The sequence below is a fragment of the Manacus vitellinus genome, unplaced genomic scaffold (assembly GCF_001715985.3).
Source record: "Manacus vitellinus isolate BGI_N305 unplaced genomic scaffold, ASM171598v3 scaffold_13_pilon, whole genome shotgun sequence".
Classification (NCBI taxonomy): Eukaryota; Metazoa; Chordata; class Aves; order Passeriformes; family Pipridae; genus Manacus; species Manacus vitellinus.
Genome location: NW_021938999.1, coordinates 18398605 through 18425281, shown reverse-complemented (window position 1 = coordinate 18425281; position 26677 = coordinate 18398605). Strand labels below are relative to the sequence as shown.

Sequence of the window (26677 nt, the reverse complement as noted above, 5' to 3'; positions counted from 1 at the left end):
ACAGTGCTTGCCAGGGGAAGCTGCCCATGCTCAGAAAGAACTTGCCTGAGAGCTGTGTTGTTCTCTTTTTACTGTATGGTCTGAGCACAGGGTAGTGTTCAAGTCTGTAAAGTATTTGCTGCGGTTATTTTTCTTACTCTTGCCCATTTGTTAATTGCAACTGTGCATTCATAAATACTGTGCTTTCTTAAACAAAGATTTTTTCAAGCAAAGAAGAAAATGCTTCCTGTTGTTCTGTGTGACAGCATGACATACTGAGAAACCACTTACCTTGAGATCATAAGTGATGTATAGCTGCAATAACAGGTTTCTGATAAGACATGAAATCCTTCATTTCAGTAGATGACATGATTCTAGTGAGTGGCATCTAATTTGAAACAGGTTTATATCATCTATAATCTTTTGGAGGGCCTGGGAAAGCGCAGCTATTTTATTATTTTTATAGCCTGCAGTTATACAAGGAAGATATAAAACGCACAGATTATTTTCTCTTTTGCTCATTGTAGAGTGAAAGGATAGTACCTATTTAGCTTTTGTCTCTGCCCCTTTAATTTTCTTATTCACTGCACACTTCTTTGAGAGTCATTCTTTTCTTTTCTTTTCCTTTCTTTTTTACACCTACCTTTAAATATTTTATGGGTAGAGAGCTTATAATATGTATTGTCACGGCAGTTGTCTCTAGAGGTCAGCAATGAGTTTAATAATGAGATGCGAACCAGTGACTCTGTAAAACCCATTTCAGGTTATAAATGGCATGTTTTATTGAATCTAGTGTTAAAGGTTGTTAACGTATCAATTGGTGATGGTCAGGGTTAAACAAGCTTCAACATGAGCCCTCTCATGTTAGGAAACTGTCAGGAAGGTATTTTTCCACCTTCCTCTTCCACTGAAGCCAGGTTTGTGTATCGCATCTATTTTTTCCAGGGTGTTCTGTAGTTTAAACTCTCCAGGTCTGAGCTGGATCTTTTGTTGATTTTGCATCTATATAATTTTAAGCACAACAGCATCGCTCCCAAATTCAACTTGCTGGTGTGAAGGGAGTTTGGAGCATGACTTTTCAGCAGGAACCTTTGAAATCAAGTAGAAACCCAGCTGAAGCATCCTGTTAAATCTTGCCTCTTGCTTCGTGAATGTACCAGATTACTGACTTAATGAACTTGGGGTAATTATGTGTAACAGAAGAGGACAATTTCAGGTGCAATAAATGTGTTTGTTGGGTAACACTGATCTTTATGTTATGACTGTGGGCTGCAAAAACAACTTCTTCACATGAATTCAGTCTAAAGTTGGCTTCTGTAGTTCAGACAGTTTGAGAAGTTCAGAAGTGAGAGGTTTTTAACATTGTTAGAATTGCCTTTATTTAAAATATCTCCTCTTTGGAGCATATAAATGCAGCTATAAAGAGCGATAGATTCTTTGTCTACAAAAGGCCTGAATTTGGGTTGGGTTTTTCTGTTATAATCTGCATATTCCTGAATTTACAATACTTACCTTTCTTTCCTCTATTTTTTCACCATTCCATTGCTCCTCAGAGACATCAGTAACCTTCAGCGGGCTCATGGAGCAAGTTACACTTTTTTTCTTCTTTCTCTTTTTGATTGCTGAGTGGCCATACTGCATCACATTCCCATGAATTTTAAGTCTCCTGCAGTGCCCAATGTATTGTTGATTTCAGGATAAATATTAAGCACTAAAGACAGAGTACGATAGAAGTTCCCTTTTTCCTATAAATTTGATCGAATAAGAGTGGCAGAAAAGTGCTGGGCTATTAAGGTCCATTTAGGAAATGAATGATTCAAAGAGAACAGAATTGTTAAAATTGAAGCAAATTTATGCATCCTGGTGACTACATCTACCTTGTGGCTTTGCCTTTTCCTTAAGGCACAGTGGGGAGTTTGCAAGCAGCGCAGGCAACGCATTGATTTGCAGGGCCAGGGAGCATTCTGGACTTTGAGTAAATCTTACAGAAACATTCACAGCTATACTTTATATTTTCTAAAGAATCCAGCATCTTTTTCCCTGGAGGCTAAGTGGCTCCACCAAAAGCAATACAGATTTGGGTTTCTGTGCTGCTTTGAAAGCACGTTTGATATGAGGGCATGGATGTTCTCTCCTGCTCAGCTGTTTTTGTTTCCCAAAGTTTGTCATAGTAGTCTTTTATTTAGAAAAACGGAATTGCCTCTGACATTTTCAGGCAATACTCAGCTCTGCTGCACTGAAAAATGATACTAAAGCAGATAGAGCATACATTTATTTATCTGCTCACGTGAATTGGTAAGGAATTGCTGAGGAGAGAAAAAGCAGTGGCCCTGCTGCTGCTGGAAGGTTTGTGCAGTCAAATCTCAGCAACTATACAGAGCCTATGAAAGAAAATAAAAGTGGGTTTTTTTGCAAGCTTAAAAATTTCACATATTGAATATCAATGTGAGGTCAGTTCTGAAGGCTTTTGAGAACCTGTAACAAAATTTCCCTGAGTGCACCACAGTGGCCATGTGGCTGGCTATAACCAATGTCCATGGTAAAGCCACACACCTTGATCAGAGGGAGCTCAACTGCTGTGGTGTTGCTATTCCTGAAAGAACAAAAGCACCATTTGTAAAAATTTTGTTGGAGTTATCAACAATTCAGTGTGGGAGCAGCAGCATGTAGTAGAGAAAGCTGAGGACACACCATTAGGATGCTGTGAGATGTTCAGCACGGAATGCTGCACACAGGGGTAGATTTCCTTTGCAGTAGGAGGGACATGAATGGAGGAAGAGGTTGAAAAGGAAAAAGGATTAGGAGTTTTTATGGAAGCCAGAATTGTTCCATGTTGTGGTGGAAGCTTTATGAATGAATGTATCATGTATCCTAAAACAAAAAGATGAAATACTGAACAGTTATAGGAAGCTATTGTAAGAAACAAGATTATCTTCCTCTTCATTCCTGAAAGAATTAGCATGCTTTTTTTAATTACAAGCAAAGTTCATTTGTCAAACTCAAGTCCTCTGAGTACGTTTTAAATGCTTGCTAGTTCTTAAATTACTTGAAAATTTCATCTTGGTTTTGGCAGTGGTTGAGCTCGAGGAAAAAAAAAGTTGGTAAAACAGAAACCAAGCATGCCATAAACTAATGAGGGCTGTAACTTTAGAGGTCTTCTGAAACTAGATACAGCAAATTAAAGATTTATAGGAGTCCTGTGGGCCCAGTGATCTATTTTTTTTTTTAATCTTCCTGGTTATAAAATGTTCCTTTACCATTTTATTTTTTCTTAAAAGCCTATAATAGAGTGTTATTTTGAATTTATATAATTAAACATGATTCTTGATTTCTTATGACTATCCAACCTGCCTTACTCTCTTTCATTTTTGTTTTTAGATGCATCATCCTATTCAGATGAAACCCGCAGATAGTGAAAAGTCAAATGGTACGTGTTTAATTTATTTTTACTTAATTGTGACTCTCTCTAAACTAAAGCAAGCACAACATTGTGAGAGGTTTTGCTTTAGTGCTTGTGTGGTGAAAATTATATGAGGTAGTTTCGCTCCACCTGGTGTGTTGGGGAAGGTATTGAGCTGCTCTGAACTCCCTTTTATCTTCTGCTTTAAAGAAGGAAGGAAATGTTCTCAAAAAGGGTCTTCCTTGTACCTCCTGTATGTCACGACCCACCTCACTGCATCCATCTCTCCCTTGGTTTCTCCTAACAGCAAGGTGATGTGGGAGCGCCTGGTATTGATAAGATGGAGATGAAATTTTACTGGTGAAATTTAAAAATAAAGGAAACAAAAAACCACTCCTGTGTTAACAAACTATGAAAGCAGATGATCAGCCTTAAACATTTGCCTAAACTACCTTTTTATAGAATGATGCTGTTCTGAATCCGAGCCAAATTTAGGTTTTAATCATATGCTTCATTATGAACTGGGAAACCCACTTTGCAGTTCTCTGTATACTTATTCCTCTCAACGATTGAAAAATGAATGCTATAAAGACAGTAATATCCATTTGGAATACCAGGGTACCGTCTAAGTGGATGTATATGACATGCAAAACAGACAGCATTTTAAATCTATTAAACATGCCAGGTTTATATATTCAAGGAAATAAGATAATCGAATGGTAGCGCAACCTGGCTGGGTGTGATTCTTTAAAAATATATACATGTGTATATTTTGCCCCTTGATTTGTTCCTGTAATTTTCTAAAATATATGTTAAAGATATCATCTGCCTTCTTAGATTGCAAGAGCTTCATTTTCCCATAAGGCCCACATAATCAGAGCTGGTTCCTCCAACAGGCATCTTTGCACCTCATTAATTAGTAATCAGGGCAGAAGCCGTGCACTCAGAGATCTACATACCTGCAAATGTAAATTATGATTGGGCTCTAAATCTCTCTGCAAGGCTTTTTTTAAGGCTTCTTTTTTAGCTAATTGTAGTGCAACCCTTTTTCGGGCTCCTCCAAGGATTAGGAAGTTTGGAATGAAATTAAAACTTCACATTATGCTAGGTTTCCCATTATAACAACTTTCCAAACAAAAGTAGCCATGAGCACAGGAAATATGAGCCCTTACCCATTTGTAAGGGAGGGGTGTTCTCTCTCTCAGGTTAGAATCAGGATCATCAAAATCTGACTTCTGGCCCTGCACAGGGACAGTCCCAAAAATTACACCACGTGCCTGAGAGTGTTGTTCAAATGCTCATTGAGCTTTGATGGGCTTGGTGCCATGAATGCTTCCCTGGGGAGCCTGATTCAATGCACACTCCCACCCTCTGGGTGAAGAACCTTTTCCTAATAGGTTTTAGCAGTGATTTCTTGCTGTTTTCGAATGCTCAGAATAGAGGCCACGGCACCAGCATGGGCAGAAGGACTGAACGTTTCAGGGCCCACTGCAGTCCAGGAGAATGTTGCTGTTTGAATCCAAACTCCAGACCATGATATTTAGTGCTAGAAGTGGGCACAATTATCCCTTAGGCACAGGAACACTGGTCTGAACCCTCTCAACTAAGTGTAGCCTCTATGAGTTCTTCTTTCAAAGACAAATTTCACCTCAATTTCCTAGGTAAATTGGAAAAATAAGAGGCAGTGGGCCAAAATTGACTCCCAGTGAGTTACTTGTTCATTGTCTGAAGTGTTTCCTTCTAAAGGAGATTGAACATATTGGCAAAACACTATGGGGAATTGTGCAAATTCTGTCTTACTCTGCAAGTAGCACCTGCTTGAAAAGCAGGGTACATTAGCTCCTGGCTGCTGCTGTTAGTCCAGGGTTATCTGCATGAAACTCCTGTCTGCACTGTGGGAATACTCTCTTATTTTCTGGCACCTACTCCAAGCATGAAAATCATGAGGGATTGTCTTTTTTCCCTTTTTTTTTCTTGCCTTTTTTGTATTTTGGGGAAAATAAATTGTCAGATCAGAGGTTCCAATTGTCAAATTAAAAACCTTTTTAAATTTAGACTCCTAGAGGGTGTAGGAACTTCTGATAGGCATGTTCTAGGGGTGGTTAACTATTTTTTTTTTAATTGACTGGAGAAACAGAAGGCAAGCTAATACTGCAGTGATGCAGTATTTCTGCTCCTCAGAAAGACAGGGTGTAGGCGTGGGGTCCATGGAGTAGGTAACAGTTTGCAAGCAGCTTGGAGATCCAGAAAGAGAAAGAACAGCAGCATGGGGGATGTAGAGACTTGTTTGGCATGTGTTTTCCATATGCCTCAGGCTATCCATCTGAGGAGGTATATCATCCATGCCAACAGCAAATTGTAAACTGTACCTCTTCAACCAGATTGGTAAGTTCAAAGGGGAAAAGAAAGAAGACATGCCAAGGCATCTTGGTTTTCATGATCTGTGGTGTTTGAGCTTTTGAGGAATACTTGAAACCCTTTGATTTCTGAGTCATGGGAGGATCTCAGTACATTTTGTAGGTGAAGTGGTGTTACTCCATTTTCGAAGAGGTTAATAAAATTCTCTTGGTCAAAATTTCCAGATATCTTGTAGACAGATATGCAGGAGAAGTTAAACACTCACTACAATTCTTCTGAGCTTGTACATGTTTGTGAAGGATTGATAGACCTGTTCAAGTTCCACAGGGAGGAGGATTACGTCCTCTCATTCAACTTACAGAGGTTTCCAAAGAACAGTATTTCCTGTGTGATATGTCTCCTCCCTGCAATGAATCCCTTGCTAAAAAGGTTTGAATGAGCATCCAAGCCAGAGTATACCAGGGTGAAATGCTCCTCCTTCTCCATCACTCTTCCTGTCCTTAGATATGTTCATCACTGTCCCTTAGCACCAAGGACCGAGCTCACCTCGTGGAAACTGGGAGATGGGTATGGAAGAGACACCTCCTGCCCACACGTTACTAACCTAGACCAGGTTGCTCAGAGCCCTGTCCAACCTGGCCTTGAACACTTCCAGGGATGGGGCAGACACATCTTCTCTGAGATACCTGTCCCAGTGATTCCTTCCCTGGGTACAACATGTCCGAGTCATTTCTCTGCTCGTGCAGATGAAGCAAAGCTTAATTTCTTCCATCAAGCTTTTAGCAGCTAGAGTTGATGGGGCAAGACTTGCCTTTAGATCTAATTAATTTGCCTACCCAGGAGTATTTTGAAAAGCTTCTTATTGTTGAGAAATGTAACACCTCTGAAAAATTTTCAGATGATGAATTTTGTAGTGTGTTCTGGTCTGATCACCCAGTAGGTCTAGTCTGACCACCTCTGTGCTAGGTGGTTGTTTTAACCTATCTACAAAGTTTTGTTTATCTTCCAGAAAAGCATGAGTCTGACTTTGAGGGCTCCACCATTACTAGATTAATCTCAACTGTTAATCACTCACAGTATTTATCCTTTTAAGGGCATTTTCCCTTTTTTCAAACAAAGGAGGTTCCTGCACTCTAATGCCAAAGAACACATGAACAACTGCTTGACTCTGAGTTATCTGTGACCATTAGCATGCTACAATTTGGCAAATACTTAAATGTGTCTTGGATCTGGATTTGAACACAGTCAGTACTTTCAGGCACATATCCCACGGACAGTATGCTCCAAAGTGGATCAAAGTAGCACCAATTCAGGGAAAATGACTAAATTCTCTGTTTAAAAAAATTTTAAAAGGAGGGAAGAGGGTAGCTGAAAAATCTTATAATTTATTTTTATTTATTTTATTAGTGAAAAATAATTTTGAAATTCTAAGTGGCACAACTTTGCCGATTTGGAGGGAGTAATTAAATGCCATATGTTAGCACTAACACATAGAAAAGTTGATAATTAATGCAGGCAGCTCCAGATCCAGGTGTGATTTTGACAGATTGTATACAAGGGGTTTTCACAGGCTTACAGATAGAGATAAAAAGTCTGGTTTCCCCTCTTCCCTTCTGTCTGGGAAAAGAAACCAAAAAAACCTACAAAAGCCACCATTTATACATAATTACCTGTTTATTGATTTGCTCAAAAGAGAAGACAACTTCTGGGAGGAATGGGGGAGGAAGTGTACTCATTATCTTACTGGACTCCTCAGAAATGCATAATAAAGAGTTATAATTTTGATTTTTCAGAATTTTAGGGGTTTAGAAGAGAGAAATGTTTGTCAAATCTTTAGGGAGATTTCCCATGATTATTACAGGGTTTAATTCTTTTGTAGCATTCAGAAAATAATCTCTACTGCTCTGTTCTCCTGGGTTAGCACAAGCGATCTAATACAACCTGCAAGAAGTGCTCATTACTGAAGCAAATTGAGTAAAGCTAAAAAATTAGGCCCTTCAGGATGTTATTCTGCACATTGGATGCAGTGCTGTCAGAAGACAGGAGGCTCGGTTTGAAAAAATCCGCCCCCAGCAGAGAGAGACTTCATCTCATATAAGCTTGGATGGCTAATGCAGCATTCTGGGCTCAAACATGGTGCCCAGGCACCTGTGCTAGTGATGGCAGAGCGAGTCTTGATGGAGTTATGAGAGCAACTCATCTCATTTTAAAACAGGTATTTGCACCTCGTCACACAGGGTTCCTGCATTCTGGGAAACCCCACCCCAAATCCAGCAGGCTTAGCACTGGATATGTCACTCCAACTGCCCTGGCAGCACAGCTAACCTGTGTTTTTAATATGTTGGGATGGATTAAAGGTGAACCCCATAATGTGTTAATCAAGATGCTGTGTAGCTTCACACCTTCCTTCCTGTGACTAGAACTTCAGGTCTTGTTTACTGTGGCCTTCTGGCTGCTTCTGCTCCATCAAGGAGGGATATTCAGCCACCCCATCCTACCAGCTGCTTCCAAATGGTTGTATCTACTTCCTTCCCACACAGCAATGCAAAATAGTCAGAAAGTTCAAATAAGCCTATGAGCAAGGTTCAGAAATAATGATGTCAAACACTTGCCAAAAAAAATTTGATTTTTATGGATTTTGAATTATTGAAACCTACCCCAAATGTGGGAGAGAGAGTTAACAAGCAGCAGTGAAATGCTTAAGAGATATGTGCACACAGGTGCTGACCCTTGTGCATTGTTATCCTTCCCCCCCCCAGCATTCCTCTTATCTGCTCTCATTGCCCAAAGCACTTGCAGCTCCCAAGCTTTGTCCAGTCCCTCAAAGCTCATTTATTCCTCCTGTCCCTGCAGCTGGAGCTCAGGACATCTAGTGTTATCAAGATGACCAAGATTTGGGGGTTGGCTGGAAGTAACAGCCCTATCTACTGTCAGTAGCAGGGGATAGAGTCCCATGGCACAGCCCATCCCATATTGCTGGGAGAGGTGAGATCAGTCACTGATCTCTTGGCTGTAATTAGGTGAGACAGGTTTAGAGTGCCATCCTTTCCCCAACTAGCAGCATGTAGCACCTGTCCTGACCTCAACACTTGGCTGGATCACATGTTTAATGTTGGGCTCCTCATTTTACAGTCCATGGGAGCAAGCCAACATGCACAGGAAAATTCTCAGGCTTCCCAGATCCAAAGTTTGCTAACCTCTAACCCCCCTTGACCCACACTTCTTGCAGCCCATTGTCTATTTGATTCTCAAACCTTGCCTGCCTGACAGGTAAGAATTCATTTCAGAAAGAGAGAAGTGGCTGACCAAAAATGCAGAAACAGATCCTGGCAGTCAGTCTTATCGAGGTGGAAAAGCATTCCTTTCTCTGTATGAGAATATATCGTTAAAAACTCTTTCAGCCTAATAATATCAGATGTTCTATCAGATGGAGTGAAAACATGTAATTATGATCTTGACAATTGTCACTTTAAATGTTTTTTATTCTGGGCCCCTAGCCAAAAAAAGAATAGCAATTTTCTTAAGCTTCAACACTGATCAGCACTGACTAATGGCCCTGAATGCAGAGCACGTCATCATATCAATATGTTTTCTGTACTCTGAGCATTCTCATGAAATCTGCATTTTTAAGATGTACAGTACAGTACACAGGAGCTGGATGTTTAATTTACTATAAAATCACCCTCAAGCAGCAAACCTGCAAATCATGTTAGTTAAATGGCATATTTATAGGTTTACCAGCGAAACCAAAGGAGGCCGGTGGGGAGTTTGTTGCCTGCTACTCTTTGGAAAATTAAAGCCTTCTGGTTGCATCTCATTTCTTTCGGATCTCCATATGAATCTTTTTGGTTTGAATCTTTGTCCTGGCACCAAAGCAGGACCCAAGGGACCTCCTTTGGGATGCTGAAGTAGGCATTTGTTCAACTTAGCCAGCAGCTGTTTTTAAAAGAGGGTTGGAACCTAGTCACCCTTAGGGTAGACCTGCACACTGTATTTCAAGCCTAAAATCAACCCAAGTTTAAACTGGCTGGTACTAGCTGACACACAGACAGAAATTAAGAGGTTCATAACACAGAGCAGAAGGCAATGCTTGCACCTGTGCTTGGCACCAAGGCTTCCTCCAACCTGACCTCAGTCTGTGGTGTGGAGAAACTCAGTCCTGGCAGCCCAGCTGGGTCCTGGGTCTCAAAACCTCTCCTGTACCCTGTCCATAGTCTTTGGCTGTTGTTGAGGGGACAGGCTGGTCAGGGAACTTCCTCAAACAGATTGCTCAATGCAGTATAGGAATTGTAAAAAGCCAAATTACAGGCATCCTTTCACCAGCAGAAGTGGCTGCCTAGGCTCCTCTTGTAGCTGTGAGCAAGACAATTCAGTTTTCCCATCCTTAAAATAATTATTAACAGCATCAAGGTCAGTTATGTATTATGAATCAGATGTAAAGTTTCATAATAAGACATAAATATCCCAACTTGTTGGTCTTATTTGCAATCACACATATTCAGCTCCTGATCTGTACATAACTGGCTCATCCCGTGCATTCATCATTTTTTAACCCTTTCTGGAGGGTTCACCTGCATGTGGAACCTCAATATAAAGTGTGAATGAAAATGTTCAGTCTTGAGGAATCTCTGCTGAGGAAAACGTCTTCCCCTGGGTATTAAATTCACGCCAATTTTCTTGCAAGCTTTTAGAGTGAGAAGCTGGGGTTGCAGGGGCTGGTCTCTGTTTTGGATTCTGAAAAAATGCACAGTTTTGGTGCTTGCTTGCATAAAAGCTACAAATACTTTTTAAAGTCAGCAATTTAAGGAGAAAATTACTTCAAACACTTGTCATGATCAATAAACATGAACCTCTTCTTGTTATTCTTGAAATTATTAAATGCACTGAAAGTGTTGAAGTATAACACAAATAAAATCCTAGAAAAAATGGACGCGGTTCCTTCTTCCTCAGCTGCAATTTATTCCATTTGACAAACTCATACTAATACAGGAGACAGAGCTGGAGAGCAAGGAAGGATTCATTATTTTTTTTTTGTAAGCCCAGAAATGAAAATACTTCATTACAAAAATAATTTGCACAATAATAGAAATAAGTAAGTGCAGTGCAGACTCTCTGGAGAAAAGCTTTCCTTCTCTCTTTGCTTCCCCACAAACCCTGACAGTCTGCTCATTAACAGGGAATTGGATTTACATGCCATTTCCAGAGGAGAAGAAAGCACTGGTGTATGTACTGTATAATAAGCACTTTAGATTTTTGGTTTAATATAGATGGGTGGGTGCGTTAACATTTTTAAGTCTTTCCAGAGTGAATTAAGTTTTGATGACCTCTTTCATTTTTGACAAGAGTCCCCAGCTTTAGACCTGTAAATTTGAATTCGATTAACAGGACTGTGTGCGTCCTGCTGCAGCAGTCCAGCTTGTGCTGGTTTTGGTGACAGTGCAGGCAGGAAATAATCTACCAATACTTCAGGTAAAGCACCTTTTTCATGGGTATTTTTTGCAAACTCAGCATCATTATGAATCTGAGGGTCTTCAAGTGATGTCCTGGAATATGCCTTGTGTCCTCCTGAAGGGGAGAGGGCTGTGGCAGTCTGAAAAAAAAAAAAAACAGCAGAAAAATTTAATGCATTCTTTTTCCAGAGCAGTCAGTGCACATCTGCCTTTCCAGTGCTGTGCATTAAGTTGGCAGAAATTGAAAGCTCAGATAGGAGCTGCCCTCTCAAAACATTTGTCAGGAATATTTTTCATTAGCTTGTATCATTACATGCAAAATCCCTTCTTCACCCTCACTCCATCATGATTTCTTTCACACATGAGAGGGGTGAGGGAATTTATCTGAATTAGAATCTATGCAAAGATATCTTTAAAAGTCCCTCTAACAGAGGATGCTTTCCTTTTAGAAGCCGTTATGGGGAGGTGTATGCAGAGTGACTAAGACAGCCAATTAATATGTTATATAAACAGCAAGCACCACTAGAAAAAGGAGAGAGAGAAAGAAAAACGAGATATTTGGGGTGGGGGTGGAAGGGGGGAAGGGAGGTTGTAAGTATAAAGTGTTTGCCTTAGGACTTGTCTTCAGTTACAGAGCCAGACTCACATGACTGGAGCTTGGTTTGATGTGGTAATGAAGCATTGATCACAGGAAAAAGATGAAATGGCCTTTGCTCATTCATTATTTTTATCTTCTAGCTGTGGAAGACAGAAAATTGTTCATAGGAATGGTTTCGAAGAAGTGTAATGAGAATGATATCAGGGTGATGTTTTCTCCGTTCGGCCAGATAGAAGAATGCCGAATCCTTCGGGGACCGGATGGGCTGAGCAGAGGTGAGTGTGCAGCCTGTAAAGTCTCTTTCCTTAAGTGCTAATTGGGAGCTATATGTCACAGCCAAGGTAGGCAGAGCCGCTGTCTGCAGCGAGAGGTTATGCTGTAATACGTCCCACGTGATGAAGTTATCCACATGAACTTTTCACAGTGACTGAAATTATCACCTTTTATTTCCAGTGTCAGAAAGGTCTCGGTGCCAACGTATTAACTTGTGTTATCACCCTGTTTGTCAGCTGGAAAGGTTCCTTTGCACCCTGAGAAAACACCCTCAGTTTTCTGCTCTCACAAAATCAAAGTTGCTTCCCTGACCCCATTTCTGCTTTGTAGCACAAGGCCAAAATAAAAAGAAAAAGAAGTCAGGACTGTAAATGACCGCTTAAAGGTCATGGGAACTGGCCCACGTTGTAGCACCATCTATCTCCTCCATTCCTGTGTTTTCTGTAACTATATGCAAAACATAGGTCTGCTGTAACTGAGAAGCAAAGAGGTTAGCTTGAACTTGAGAGCTTTGTCTGGACAAAAGTTTGTAAAAAGAAATTTCAAATCTTGTGCCTCTACCACAACTCAAAAACCAGGGGAGAGGTGTTAAGCAGCACCATCAAGGGTGGTCAAGTGGGCGACCTGAACTTGGAAATGAAATGCAGCACAGACTTCAATAGCCAGTGATCCCTTTTGAGTGCAAAAGTGTCTTTTGGGGAAAGGCCTTCTGAAAACATATTGAAAAGAAAAATAAACCTATATTGATGACCCAGAGTGCATATTAACTCCACGGTATATGGACCTGAATTTATTCTCAGACCGTGAACCTTCTCAAAATGTCAGTGCCAGAGTTGCTGAGTGGAAAAGAAAATAGGGATAGTCCCATCTGTCAGTGCAGAAGGATGCTGTGGTACTTGCCATAGCCACTTAATGGCACAGGGCATAAAGTAATTTTAAGTGTGGATCTGTGAAAAACATCACTTCTATAGAAAAAAAAATAGAAAGCACAGTTTATGCATTTTATTACATTTTCAAAAGGCACAGAAAAAAATAATAGCACCCATTTTGCATATAGACGTGGATATAGATTTAGAATTCTTTCTTTGCTTTTGGATTTACGTGTTTCCAGTAGGCTATAGGATCCACAGTATTTGTGCATGGGTTGTTTTGTTTTGTTTTGCCCAGTTTCTTTAAAATACCTATAAATTTCAGCAAGGGAAGTGCAGGTATTTGTATATTTTATGACACTGTTTGAAAGAACTTACTGTACTACTTCTGAATAATAAGGACTTGTTGCAAAGACACTCTGGCAAAAAATAGAGAGCCCCAAGAAAATTATGCACTTACATTTATGCTTTGTGATCCCCACACTTTTGGGGCTGGGATGCAGCAGTCCCTTTAGGCGAGGAGAGCCTCTCAACGTTGGCTTTTGCCTTGGGGAAGATTAGGGGAGGGGTCTGAGGTTGGTTCTTGCAGCTCAGTAAGGAATGTTTACTGATGGAGTCGAGTGAAGCTATTATCTTTCTAAACCCAACATTGTGGCAAAATAAGTATTTCTGATTTTCACTGATTTCATTGTGTAAGTAGCACAGGGAAGGGGTGATGGAAGACACAAGTGGGAAAGGAGCTAATTAACTGCTGAAATAACAAGATCTGTGCATCAGATGTTTTGAGCCCCAAAAAAGATTTAATTGACTTGTCAGCATCACCCAACAAAGAAATAGATCTTTCCTGGGATCCACAAAAATCCCACTGCACACTTGCTTTTATTCAACACACTTTGAGTATAGCAGGAGCATAGAAAAGCTAATTATGAAATCCAACAGAGTAAGTGAGGTTGGTGGGGTAGTTTTGTTCTGCCACGAATAGCAATCTCACAACAATCAGAAGCTGAGATTCCTAAGATGTGCAGGGCAGTATCCTCTGCTGGCCAGCACAGCTGTAGAGTTAATGTGCTGTTCTCTCCTGCTGGAGACTGAAGATCTCAGTCCAGGTAGGTCACACACCAGTAATCGTAGCAGAGCTGTATCCTCTCTGCCACTCGGGTTCATTTCAGTCACAATCACGACTGATATTCTATCATGCCCTCATGCATCATGCCTTGTTAAACTCGAATTGCTTTCTACACACCCATGTTCACACTTGAAAATGAGTTCAGCTGCGCCAACCAGGTTTTCAGGCAGATTTTTATCAGCTTCACAAAACCACCACTCCATGAGCAAAGGCAAAGTGTTGGGAAAATGGTTGGTATCGCACTTGAAATGAAAAGTGGTGAGGGAGATCTGCAGAGGAGGGAGCTTGACTGAAAAACTACAAGGTGAAAAACTGCTTCACTAAAGCAAGAGGGAGAATTTATACAGTTAAATCTTTGTAAAGAGTTCCAATCCTTAATAAGTTTTAATTCATGTTTCCATTTCCAAGATGTTAATTCCCTTCGCCACAAACAGTATTTGTTTTCCCAGCACCGGTCTGGATGTGCTTCCCTCCTAGACTCAGAGAGGTGAATGAAAAATAGTCACTGTCTTAGGGAAACACTGACCCTGCCATGCCAAAGCCTTTGGGGACTCGGTTCTCACAGCAGTGAGATGGAAATGTGGTCCAGTAAACTCCATTTGGTATCTCTTTTCAGTTGCATAACAAGTGCACATCATGGGATCTCTGGATGAAAAGAGCTTGAAAAGTATCTTCTTGGTATTTGTGCCAGCTTTTGAGCTTTGTTAAAGGGTTCAGGCAAATAATCTGCATTACCAGCAGATAGTTGGAAGGAATAGCTCCAGATTACACTGCTCAGTAGAGCAGTTTTGGTTTGGGCCGGGTTGTTTGTTTGTTTGTTTGTTTTTTACTTAGTAAAAACTATAAAGGTTTCATTTGACTTTTAGACCATGTCTACACTACAACAGCAGCCTCACTGCTGGTAGAGTAACAGTCTGCTGTCAGCTCATAGACAAGATGTAGGGTTTTAGTTTACCATGTGGCTCCAGTAGCAAGGAGAAATCCTGTCCTGTGGCATCAAGAGAAAATGTAACACTTTGTGATGAGTGTGATATAAGTGCTAAGATAAAGGGAGAGAGGGAGAGAGATGGAACTAGTTGTTTCTATTGTAGTTTCTAGCCAAGAGTTGACAGAACTTTAATAAAGTCGCACCCACTGCTGTCACTAGTGATAATGGACCATCAGCATTTCAACTCCAAATTCCTATTGTCAGCTGTTTGAAACTCAGCTGTAAAATGAGACTAAAGTAATGATACAGAGCTCCAGTGGTGGAGCAGTGCATTTTAAAGACACTGAGATTTTTTTTCCCCTGAGTCATGTTTTTCCCTGTTATTATTCACTCCTACATCTAAGAAATAACCATTGTTTATACCTGTAACTTGTTATATTTCGATCAGCTTCAAGAATAGGCAGCAACCAAAAGGCATTGCTTTCCGAAGGCTTTGGGATAGTCCCTGTGAAATTAGTTGGCTGGCAGAGAGTAATTCCTAGCTGTGGATGGTATTAAAAAATAGAAATACCCTGTTGGCTGTAGAGATAAAGAAACCCAGCAGCCATGGAGGCTGGCCCTTGCTTTAGCAGGGTTTGTGGGACTATCTAAAGAAGCTTGCCACTGCCTGTACGATATTCATTATTCAAAGAGAAGGATTCAGCCTGCAGGGTTGTTTAATCCAGCACTTTCTCTGAAGAGCTAAGTATGCTTTACAAAAATTCATGATTGTGATATCATGTGCTAAGCTTCATTATCATGAAAAAGCAGAAGTGAACTGCCTCAGATGATTAAGATTTTAAATCACTTATTGTAAACGGCTTAAGGAAACTTTCAGACCTCCTGACTTCCAATGCTGTGTAATGTCTACATGACCACAGATGCCAACACAGACAGCCATGCAGTGATAGCTGGAGTGTGCAAAAATAGCCAGAAATACCCAAGTTTGGTTTGTAGCTGTGCCACTGATGTGCTGTATTGACCATAGGTGAGTTGGTCTCTCATCATGTCTGTTATCCTGTTCCTTAAAATAAGGGTAGCAACACTTCTCTGCCTTTGTAAAACACTTTTTTTAGATCAGTGGATCGATATCTCTGTATCACTCTAGGAATTATTACCATCTATAATGATGATTAAAAAAATCCTCTTATCCTTATCACAGGAGCACCGCACAGAAAATTATTCTGCAGTATTGCTAAGTGCAGATTTATATATCAGATACAAAAAAGACGTCAACTGGGTTAATAGCATGCACTGAAAAAACCTGCTAATAACATGTAGAGACAGTTGGATATACCATGAAAATTGTGAAAAAGCTCCAAATGCATTTTTCTACATCTGCTAGGCTCCTAATTGTATGATTTTTTAACATCACCAGGCACACGGGACAAGCGAACATTTCTGCAGACATTGATTACAAGGATTGTTTTTTTCACTCTTTCTTTGCTTTAAGAGCAGGTTGGAAAAGAAATAGAGAGTTACTCCACGGTCAGGCAATTTAATTTCATTAAAATCCATTCTTAACTTTCAGATTCAAGGGTATTCTTGATGAATTAGTAAAAGAAAATTAGTATTTGCATCACAATTAATTGCAGGGAAAAGTAAGTGAGGAGATTTTATGCCCTTTTTTTTTTTCCTCATGGATGTTTACTGCTCCTTTCTCAGCTAAAGTACCATGAAGTGCCAGCTATGGGTACACCCTGGATTAGGGGGTCCCCTTCTGAGTTGTATATCAGTAAGTGGTGGGAAACAAGGACAGTGGAAGTGCTGTATTTTAATAGCTCTTCAGAAGCACATCCATGCCTTATTTGTTTTGCTGTAATGTGGTAACATTTTCATTTTTTCCAATCATTATGGCACATTTAATTTAGTTCTCCCTTGCTGAAACTCTTTTGCAGCTGGGAAGGAAGGAACACATCCAAGTGACCAACGTCTCTGCTGGCCCTTGGCCAGTAACTACATCTCAGATTTCCATTACTGCAGCTTTGCAGCAATCCCTCCCCAGAGGGGAAGTCTGAAATGAAATAATTTACTAGTTTTTATTCCAACAAGAGGGTCATCGAGGCACTGTTAGATACTGTGGTCTTTGGTACCCGTTTGATTCTGTGTTTGTGTAAATTCCACTTACTGGAGTCTGTACTCTGCAGGGTGGGTAATTGGATGTCCAATTAGAAATGCTTGGAGGGAACCACGGACTTCAGGAAATTTAAAATCTAGGAAACTGTCATCTGGTCAGTAGTCAAGTCAGCAGAGCTGAAGAGCTCAGGCATGGTTACAGGACATGCCTCTTGTTACCTTTATGTGCCTGATATGCATAAACTGAAAAGCTTCACTGTGACTTTTTCAAAACAATTTCCTTTGGGCTGAATTGTTGCACTTGGTCTCAGACCTGTCGTTGTGTGTCTTAAGTAATACTTAATGACCAAACATTGCTACAATAAACAATTTGATGTCTTAATTTGTAGATTAAATGTATTTTAAACACTAAGACAGATTTTTGTATGATGTCTTTATTAGGAAGCTGTTTCCCAGGCTGTTCATTCCTTCAGATTGGTTTGTATTAGCAGAATATAGAAAAGGGAAAGTCTACTTTGCAATCTCAGCTGGAAATATTTTAACCCAACTAGAGTTTATTTTTGTCACATTTCAATTTCCATAGCTTTTTATTCAAGCCTTATCTTTTCTTTAAATAGAGGCTTTCATCTCAGAGGATCCCAGATACTCTTTGGAAGAGTATTTGGCAGCTTTTCACTATTGTTTCTTCACAGAAATTGAAGAAAAACTTTGTTTGTGGTGAACTGGGAAGCTGTGGTGCAACCATTCCAGCACCAGCTGCACAGCCACCACACACAGCACTGTGATTGCTCAGGTGTCTTTGAAAATCTCTTGAGTCTTTTTCTGTGTCAGAATAGTCACTGTATATATTTATGTATATATTCTTCTTTTTTTTTTTAATTGTTTACACCTGCCATTCTTTCATCTCCAGCACTTTAAAACCATGTTTTTAAATTTCCAAACAATGTCTATGGGTTTTGCATCTCCTTTTGGCTTCACTGAGGGCTTTAAAACCACTGGTAGATCACAGTAGTTGGATGAGTTTCTTGTGTAGGTATGAACCTTACCTGAGGATTCCATACTTAAAAATGTTCTACTTCACTTGCAGCTTGCAAGTATTGGTGTTGTGTTAGACTGTGTATGAACTGCTGACTGAACATTTCACAACAGTCTAGAAAAGCTTGAGATGAGAAGAATCACATGGAGTAGGAGCTGAAATGGGACAGAGCTGATATTTTTTAAATATTTCAAATATTCAATCACTCAAGCAGCAAGCCTTAGGTTTGGGATTGCACGGATCAAGGAGGAGGCTTATCAAATTTCACACCTTTTTCAAATTTCTTTTTCAGTTTGTGGTGGGAGGGGGGTAAGGAGCAACCCTGAGAGTTTAGTTGTTCTCTCAACAGAGATGGCAGATGTGATAATGTGCTCCAAAACACATCTCCTGTGACAGAGCTGGGTGCCTGCCTCCAATTCCACCTGCAGGAGGAAATTACTTCCAGCAGCCTTTCCCCAGTCAATTGTTTTTCTGGTGTAGGGGGTGAGAGAGCAGCCTTGGAGAAGCAGCTAAAACTCTTAGACCTCCTTTCTCCCTCCCCTTTTGCTTCTGCCACTGATCCCTGACATTTTGAAACCAGACCTGAAAAAGTAAGTGCAAGATGACTTGCAGGATGACTATATTTACAGAAGAACCTAGTTTTTGGTGCGACTAGGTAGCTGGTGGTACAAAATGAAGTCATTTCAAGGCTTTAGCTATAGAAATACCCCCTTCTCCACATTTTTTCTCCCAGAGAGCTCCATAGCTCCAGTAAGAAGGGAATAATTGAAGTATCGGGACTCAGTGTGGTAGAACAGAAATAGTTTGCTTGTAGCTATTGGTCTGGAAGAGCTCAGCCCACGGCATGCCAATCAATGCCATGTTTCATAGGATGAGGTAAGAGGCTACGAAAATCTTTCTTGTTTCTTTGCACCACGAGGCATGAAATCTGATTAGTCTTGTCCTCTTATAATTGTGATTTACAACCCTAAAGCTGGCAGTGTGTTCCCAAAAGACCACCTGTGTCCACGCAGTACAGTGAGTGAGAGTATGCTGGAAAGGGTTTTCCCAACCCTTTAGAAACATAAACAAATGAAATACAGTTTCCTTGGACATCAGCTTCTGATTAAATTCTAGGTGCCCAACAAAACCATCCTCCTCGAATGCACATGTACCCCATAGAGGAAAATCAAGGTCCTGCCATTGGCCATGGCAGAGAATACAAGGATCCCAGAGCAGATTTTCTGACCACCTTAATTACAAATGCAAGTGATAGAGTTAAGTAGACCTATTCCTATGATACAGGCTTAGCTCTCCTCTGGTGTGGCAGTCTGGTTAAGAAGGAAAGGACTTCACAGTTCACACATAATAAAATGTATAATATCCCATACTTCATGCATAACATAATGTATACACACACATAATAAATATACAAATTTTGTGTGTGAGCGTCCAGTTTTGGTAGCTTAAAAATAACCCTTGAATATGAATACATGTAGCAATGTCTGGAAAGATAGTTAAATGGAAATATAGCTAGAGTTTAATTGGGGGGGTTGATGGTAACCACTGAAGGTCTGGGTTTTCAAATAATTTAGAAATAACTTTGTTTACTGAATTTTTGCCATGGTTATTGTGGTAAATTGGGTATTTACTGTGCAAATGGCCACTGTCCATTGGTGGGAAGTGGCCTGCTGACTGGAGATAACAAGGGGACCTAACCTTGTAGCCTCTGGCTGGCAAACCCTAATTAAAATGCAGCCCTATCCTCTCTGTGGAATGCTGTTTCCAAATGCTCATATTCAAGCTGCATAACCTCATTCATCAGGCATTCCCCTTGCCCACAGAACAAGTCTCTTTCAAACTGGTACAGAAATCTGCTACGAAGGTCTTTTTGCTCCGTGACAAAGGCAACGGGACCCATGCAAATGGTTTGGGCTGAGGAGTGAGGAGGAAGGCTTTGCAGTGTTGTTGGGCACGGAAAGTCCCCAACAGCTGAGTTCTGTGGTTAAAAAGAGAAAAAGCTTAAGGGAGGGAAGGGAGAGTCTGCTTTATCTTGAGAGGAATGCAGCCTTATTTCTCTGCTGATTCACATTTCTTTTGAGACCTGCTAATTGCAACATCTCTCAGTAAGTTACTTACAGCAGAACTACTGGGGAGAAATTGTGATAAATGCATAAACTGTGTCTTATTGATTTTTGTTGACTTTTTACATGCTTCTTATGCATTCGAACCCTCCATTCAGTAATTGTCACTATGGTACACACTCCTGGATAATGAGAGCCAAAGAAGCGACTGAAGCAGTTTCTTGACCATTATCAACAATATTATTCAAGGCTCTGTATGGGGTTCCTTGCCTGCCCTCCAGTATATCTCTATTTCTGCTCATCCCCCATTGAATTTGCAAGACGAGAAATTAAAGCCCTTGGTGTTATTTCCTCTGTTAATGGTAATAATAGAAATGGTATTAAGAGAGATTACTGTGAGACTGATGGTAAATTTGGGCCTCTTTAATTTTAGTGCACAGCAGCAATATGGAATCTAAGCAGAGGTACTGTGGTTTATTTACCTTTCTACTGCACATTTTGTCTAGATTGCTGTACAGAAAGCTGGTTTGTTACATCATATTCTGTGACAGAAATTTGTTGCTGAACAAGATCAGTATAACAACATGTAGTGTGGCTAAACAGTAGTAAGACATCATCAGCTGTTTTGTTACCTAAGAAATACGTGAAGTTTGGGTAAAAGAATTATGACTTCTGATTTTATGATGCTCACCTATCAGCCAGAGGTACGTAAGACAACTTAGGTTCTCTTGAATCAAGGGCCTTTGCATTAAAGAGGAAAAAAAATACCACATGATGCAAAAATGCATTGACTTTATTTTCATGACTAGATGTAGTGCTTTTGGGTAATGATCAGGCATTGCTTTCTCTTACTGTTGTTTGATTAAAATGTGAATACAGTCTTGACTTGATAATCTTACCAGGTACACACAGAGCTAAAAAGAAAAGGTATTTTATGCCTCAAATTGATTTGCATAAACCAAACAATCTGTTGCTTGTTGGATTGCAAAATGGTTTATTTTGCCCATTGGCCACAGGGGCAACAATATTGTATTTTTGATGCCAGAATGTAGCTTTCATGCATTAGCTCTCAAATGACAATATGCTTTAGCCTCTCAGTGCTTAGATCTGCTTCATTTGGAAATCTTTTAAGTAGTAATAATAATAATGTTTTGAGGAAATTGAGTGGAACACTAAATTATTCTCTGAAACCTAAGTTCAAACTGTGCAAGGCTAAGGGAGCTGAAAATCAATGCACTTTTAAAGTCATTAGAGATCACAAGTGAAATAAGTCTGTGTTGCTTTAGCTAAGCTTTTAGTGTGCCATGGTATTATTACAAAATCAGCCTGAATCTGCATTAATTTCACAGTCTTTTTCTTTAAGATGCCCAAGGGTGCATGAAGAATAAAATGTAAATCTCAGGAGGCAGTGTTTTTATTAGCCAAAAGGGCAGTGAGTCATGCACTAAAAAAGTTGAACTGTACCATGCCCAGTGTAGGTATGGCCAACAGTACTAAAAGGGTGGAAAAATAGCCCAGGCATTAGCCTACTGGCTTTTCATTATGATTTAAAAGGCTGAGAAGGAAAAAAAAAGTGATTTTTCAGGTGTTCATGCACATAGCTTCAGAATTGTTCAAGATGGCGATAGCTTTAGAATTACGCTTGTACCTAGGACTAGGAGAAACAAAAATAGTAAAGATTTTTATTTTTGTTATTTTCTTAAATGTTGAGATTCCACCTACATTACTGAATTTTGTCTGAGTCTTTTCACACGTAGTCACAGGCTACACAGTGGAGTTTTTCTCATTCTAATTTGTATGATCATTCTTGGTGCATCACAGTAATGTGTGATGTAATGGACCCCTGTATTAAATTCTCAATTCAGCTGTCGGTAATGCCAGTCATTTATTCACAGTTTACCTGCACAAAAGCAAGCAATTGTTAATGCATGGTCTGAATAGACTTAACTATGCAATCCAAAGGCTATGTAAAAGCCTTACTTATTTCAAACCCTGTGGCTAAAGAACAGAAACAGAAACTAAACAACATGAAAAAAAAACCCCAAACCAAAAATTAAAAAAAAAAAAAAAATCCAAACAAAAACCCTTCACATCACCCATCCCCACCTAATTTTTTTTCTTTCATCTATGGTCAGATTAGCAAGTCAGCACTGTCGATAAATAAACTAGAGAAGTTGTTTATTTTTATGTACTACTGAGAACAGTGTCGTCTTGTGGCCGTTCTCGTAGACTGTGTTGGTTTAACAAGCGTCCAACCCTTTTGTCTTGTTGTTTTTTGTCTTTCCTGCTCCCTGTCCCCTTGTTCCCACAGGCTGTGCGTTTGTCACATTTTCTACAAGGGCAATGGCACAGAATGCAATCAAAGCCATGCACCAGTCTCAGACCATGGAGGTACAGTACTGTATCATTTGCCCTTTCTTTGTTTTCTTTGTGCAAATGATTGCGAATGGTAAAGCCATGCTCTCCTGGATCAGATCAGACACATGACAATCACAGATTTAAATTTTTTACCAGCTCACTCTACTTGTCTTTGTGAAGCTTTATTTTTCTTAATCACCTGAAAGCGCACAATGAGGTGGCTGTGTGGTATCCAAACACAGCTCTCTATCCTGTTTTCAGTGGCATTCAGCAGAAAATAAAATGCTGTGAATACCACTCCTCAGTCGTACTCAGAGTATATCTGATGAGTAAATTATCTCTATTTTTAGCACACATACCCCCTCGAAGAAAAAATCTTAGTTTCTTTTAAATAGATTTCTAAGTGTTGTGATTTGCACTACTCTGAGAAAAAAAACTCAAGAGATTTAACGTGGCCACGCTGAGTTACTAGTGCATGTGTTTTTCTGCAAATAGAATCTCTTTTTAACTTAATATAATTTTGCCTTCTTCATGTAGCCAATAAAAATGCTAATGATGACAGAGCATGTTGAAGTGTGGCACTTCCTGCAGAGCACCGTCGTGGCTGACCCCTCGCAAGCAAGATTCTTTATTCCCTTCCAAACTGCCTCTATGGCCTCGGATTTTATCATGATGAGCAGCTCAAAACTTTAAACTTGTTCACTTAATGTGACTGTAGCTGCAGGCTAACGATCCGGTCGTTGGAGTGGTTATCGAATGCCACGGCTTGTCTGGCAATCTCAAAACTTTTTTCAGTCTGTGATTTTTGTCATGGTCTTTCAGAATTTTGCACAAAAAACCGCACAAGTATGAAATCTTTACTTACTCTGGATCTTCTAGCTTATCATTGGAGAGTGCATGTTATACTGTATTATGTATACTGTATCTTCGTGTAGTGATGATTTTTCTCAGAGGTGGCATTGATGTTATGTGCACTTGTTTCTTTTTTTTTTTTTTTTCCTTTTTATTTCTTTTTCCACCAGGACCTTTCAATTTTATTTTATTTTTTTTTCTCTCAGTGATTTTCCTTTGCAATGCTCTAGTCTCCCAAAGCATGCTGGGTGCTAAACAATCATTATTGCGTCATGTCGTTGAGCTGCTTTGTGTAACAAGCCAAGGGGGGAGACCAGGGGTGGGAGGGTGGACAGAGGAGAAGGAGCAGAAGATAAAATTCCAGCTAGTGCATGAAACTGTCACTAACTGTTTCCTGTATAGCACAAGTAATGATATCGGCATTGCAAAGCTATTGTCGTTCCAAACATCACGTTTGAATTTGGTTGAGCTTCTTTTATAATCGATGTGTTTTCTTTTCAGTGCAATGCATTTTTAGACCCTGGGTATACAGTTTTAGATGAGAATCTGCCAATGAGATGAGAATAATTGAAATTATATTTACTAGAAAGCTGCTGTTATACAGTCTATGCAGTCTGATAGTATATTATGAAAAAACTGCCACTTTGAGTCTCAAAATAATACCTGTAGTAATTTGTCTGCCATGCACTGCTCCTTTAATTCAGATATATATGTTTTGATGAGTTTGATTCCAAGTAAAAAGGAAATGTTTATTGGTAATACTGTGTTTTACCTATGTGTTTTAATGTATTTCTCTGTCTAGCAAAATGAATTTTACACAGCTCTACTTAAGAAGATGGTAAAATTAAAGACATAACACCTCCCAGACAAATTCTCCCGTTCCTCTGTTGTATGCAGCACTCCAAAAGCGACTGGGTTTTGACAGGATAATCCTAGTGACATTAGTTCTATAGAATCTTGGATCAATTCTATAGACTCTTGGACCAAAATACTTCTCAACACCTTTAGAGACATCATCACTGAGATCTCCATATAGGCAAGGCAATTCCAAATATTTTGCACTTTGAATATCTGGGTCTTTGTGTCAGTTGAGCTTAGGCTGGGAGTCCCTTCTTGGAAAGAGGCCGTACACGCTCCCTCTCCATGAGGGAGGGACTCATTGGAGGCTGTACCTGCTGCCCTGACAAGACACAGGAAAATACAAAGGCAGCACAAATTGTTGGGAAGAAAATGGCACTAAATGATATGGACATGCCATGCCATTGAAAGAGGAAGGGAAATGCACCTTGCGTATGTGCTGGAAGCCTCCTCTCAAGATAGAAAATGGAAGTGCATAAAACAGAAATCACCCTGTAGGCAAAAAAAAAATGGATATTGCTCACTTTTGCCAAGACTCCTCTAGTAGAAAGTTAACTTGGGTTGACTGGCATTAAATGTCAACTCTCAGCCTGAAACAGTCATCCTTGGACACTTTTGTTTCATGTTCTTTTGCAAACAAAAGTGGACTTAGGGGACCATGTGTAGTACACAATTGCATTTCAACCCAATTACTACAGATTTTTTTTTCTGATTTCATTATTTTCACTTCTTTAGCACGCATCATTGACCAAGATGAATTTTCAAAGTGGGCTAAGAAAGAACAATGGGGATGTTAAGTCCAGATGAACACGTCATATAATGATACATTCTCTTACTGCTCTTTCCACCTGACTTACTGACCTGATTAAATCAACTGATTTAAAAAATATAATTGCTGCTCTAGAGTGTTTGCTTTTCTATCTCATTTCTGTGGAGGTTTTTTGTTTGTTTAAGGCATTCAAATGCAGCATCAGTAGAAGACACTAATTTGTTATCATGGAGTAAATTTGATACAACAATAACAACCCTTTTCTCATATAGAGCCACTTGCTAGATATAATTTCAGTCTTCAGAATGTTTGCTTTCTTGAAAATGATGAAGTGATGAAATATAGAGCAGACAGTGAAAAAAATGAATTATAGATTCATAAATTGCAGAGATATTGTTTTTATACAATTTACTGACATTTAAGCATTCATAAATATGTCAGCTGTAGTGTTGAGTGCTGAGCTGCTGAACTGAAAACTGAAATAGCCATATAATATTTCTTCCTTTGATACTCATTTCTATTTCTTTGGAAATAGACTTTATTCTCCTGTACATCTAAGTAGAAGGCAGTAAGTTCCGGTTGTTCTTAACCCGGTGTTACCAAACCTTGTAATAAATAGAAACAACTTGCTTTTTTTTATTAGAAAAACCCGAAAAATCTCTCTCATACTCTCCACCCCCTGGCTCCTTTTTCTTTTTTTTTTTTTTTTTAAATTATCTTATTTTTAATATTAGTATAAAAATCACTAGAGAGAGGTAATTGTGTAACAAACCAACTCCTCCATAATCTTTATTTGATTGCTGGAGTGTTATGTATCTCCTTTCTCTCTCACTGAAACACTGAAAGACCTTTTTACAATGAAACACACAGGAAAGGAATTGGAGGTGGAATAATAAATCACAAGTGATGATTTTCCAAGATAATTCTAAAGGAATGGTGTTGATGAAAGATCTTCATACAAGAGATATTGTTATTGTGGTTTATTTCATCATTTCATCTGATGATTGTGAATATTTTTATTATTTGTCCTGGTGTGAGGTTTTTCAGAGGAAAAGGTACATGGCTGCTTTTTGTAAATAATCAAGGACAGGCTCTTTTCTGAAGATGTTCACAGTGTTGTGAGGGCAGCCACGGGAAGAATTAGGTTAAGTATAACCCTGCTCCGCATCCCACGCTATACACTTTGTCTAAAGCACTGCTGTGTTTTTTGGACTTGAGTCACTTATCACTCCTACCATTGTGTTCAGATTGAAGTTAGACAAGAAATTAGTATAACAAAGCATGGCGGGTGGAGGGAAGTTATTCATTGGATCCTATGAAGTTGAAAAGCAGTATGAAATGGATTGACAGTTTCTATGACTCATAAAATGCTTGAATTAATTTGAAGAACTGAATCATTGCAGTGTATAGTTTGCTTCCTTGATTTGAAAAAAATGAAGACTTGAAAAGTTAAAATACGAAACATTTCCTAGCATGGAAAAGAAACACAGAGAAATCAACAAAGACATCTTTCATAATCACATCTCATTCTCTCAGTGACTTTGCCCAGGAATGCATAATTTGAAGTCCAAGGGTAATTCCAGCTTACCTCAAAAGTCCATCTGGTCTTTGACCTCCTACTTCTTCCCTACAGTCCCTCAGACAT

At 39.5% G+C, this 26677-nt stretch overlaps 1 protein-coding gene across 9 annotated transcripts in view; it reads left to right on the top strand.

Moving 5' to 3' along the window:
- Positions 1–26677, top strand: part of CELF2 (CUGBP Elav-like family member 2) — a 555113-nt gene that overhangs the window by 472712 nt on the left and 55724 nt on the right. For all 9 annotated transcript variants that reach the window (XM_018068157.2, XM_018068154.2, XM_018068158.2 and 6 more), the window contains 3 exons: positions 3358–3406; positions 11926–12060; positions 22507–22586. In XM_018068157.2, coding sequence (XP_017923646.1) covers positions 3358–3406; positions 11926–12060; positions 22507–22586 — 264 coding nt within the window. The remainder of the gene's footprint in view (positions 1–3357; positions 3407–11925; positions 12061–22506; positions 22587–26677) is intronic.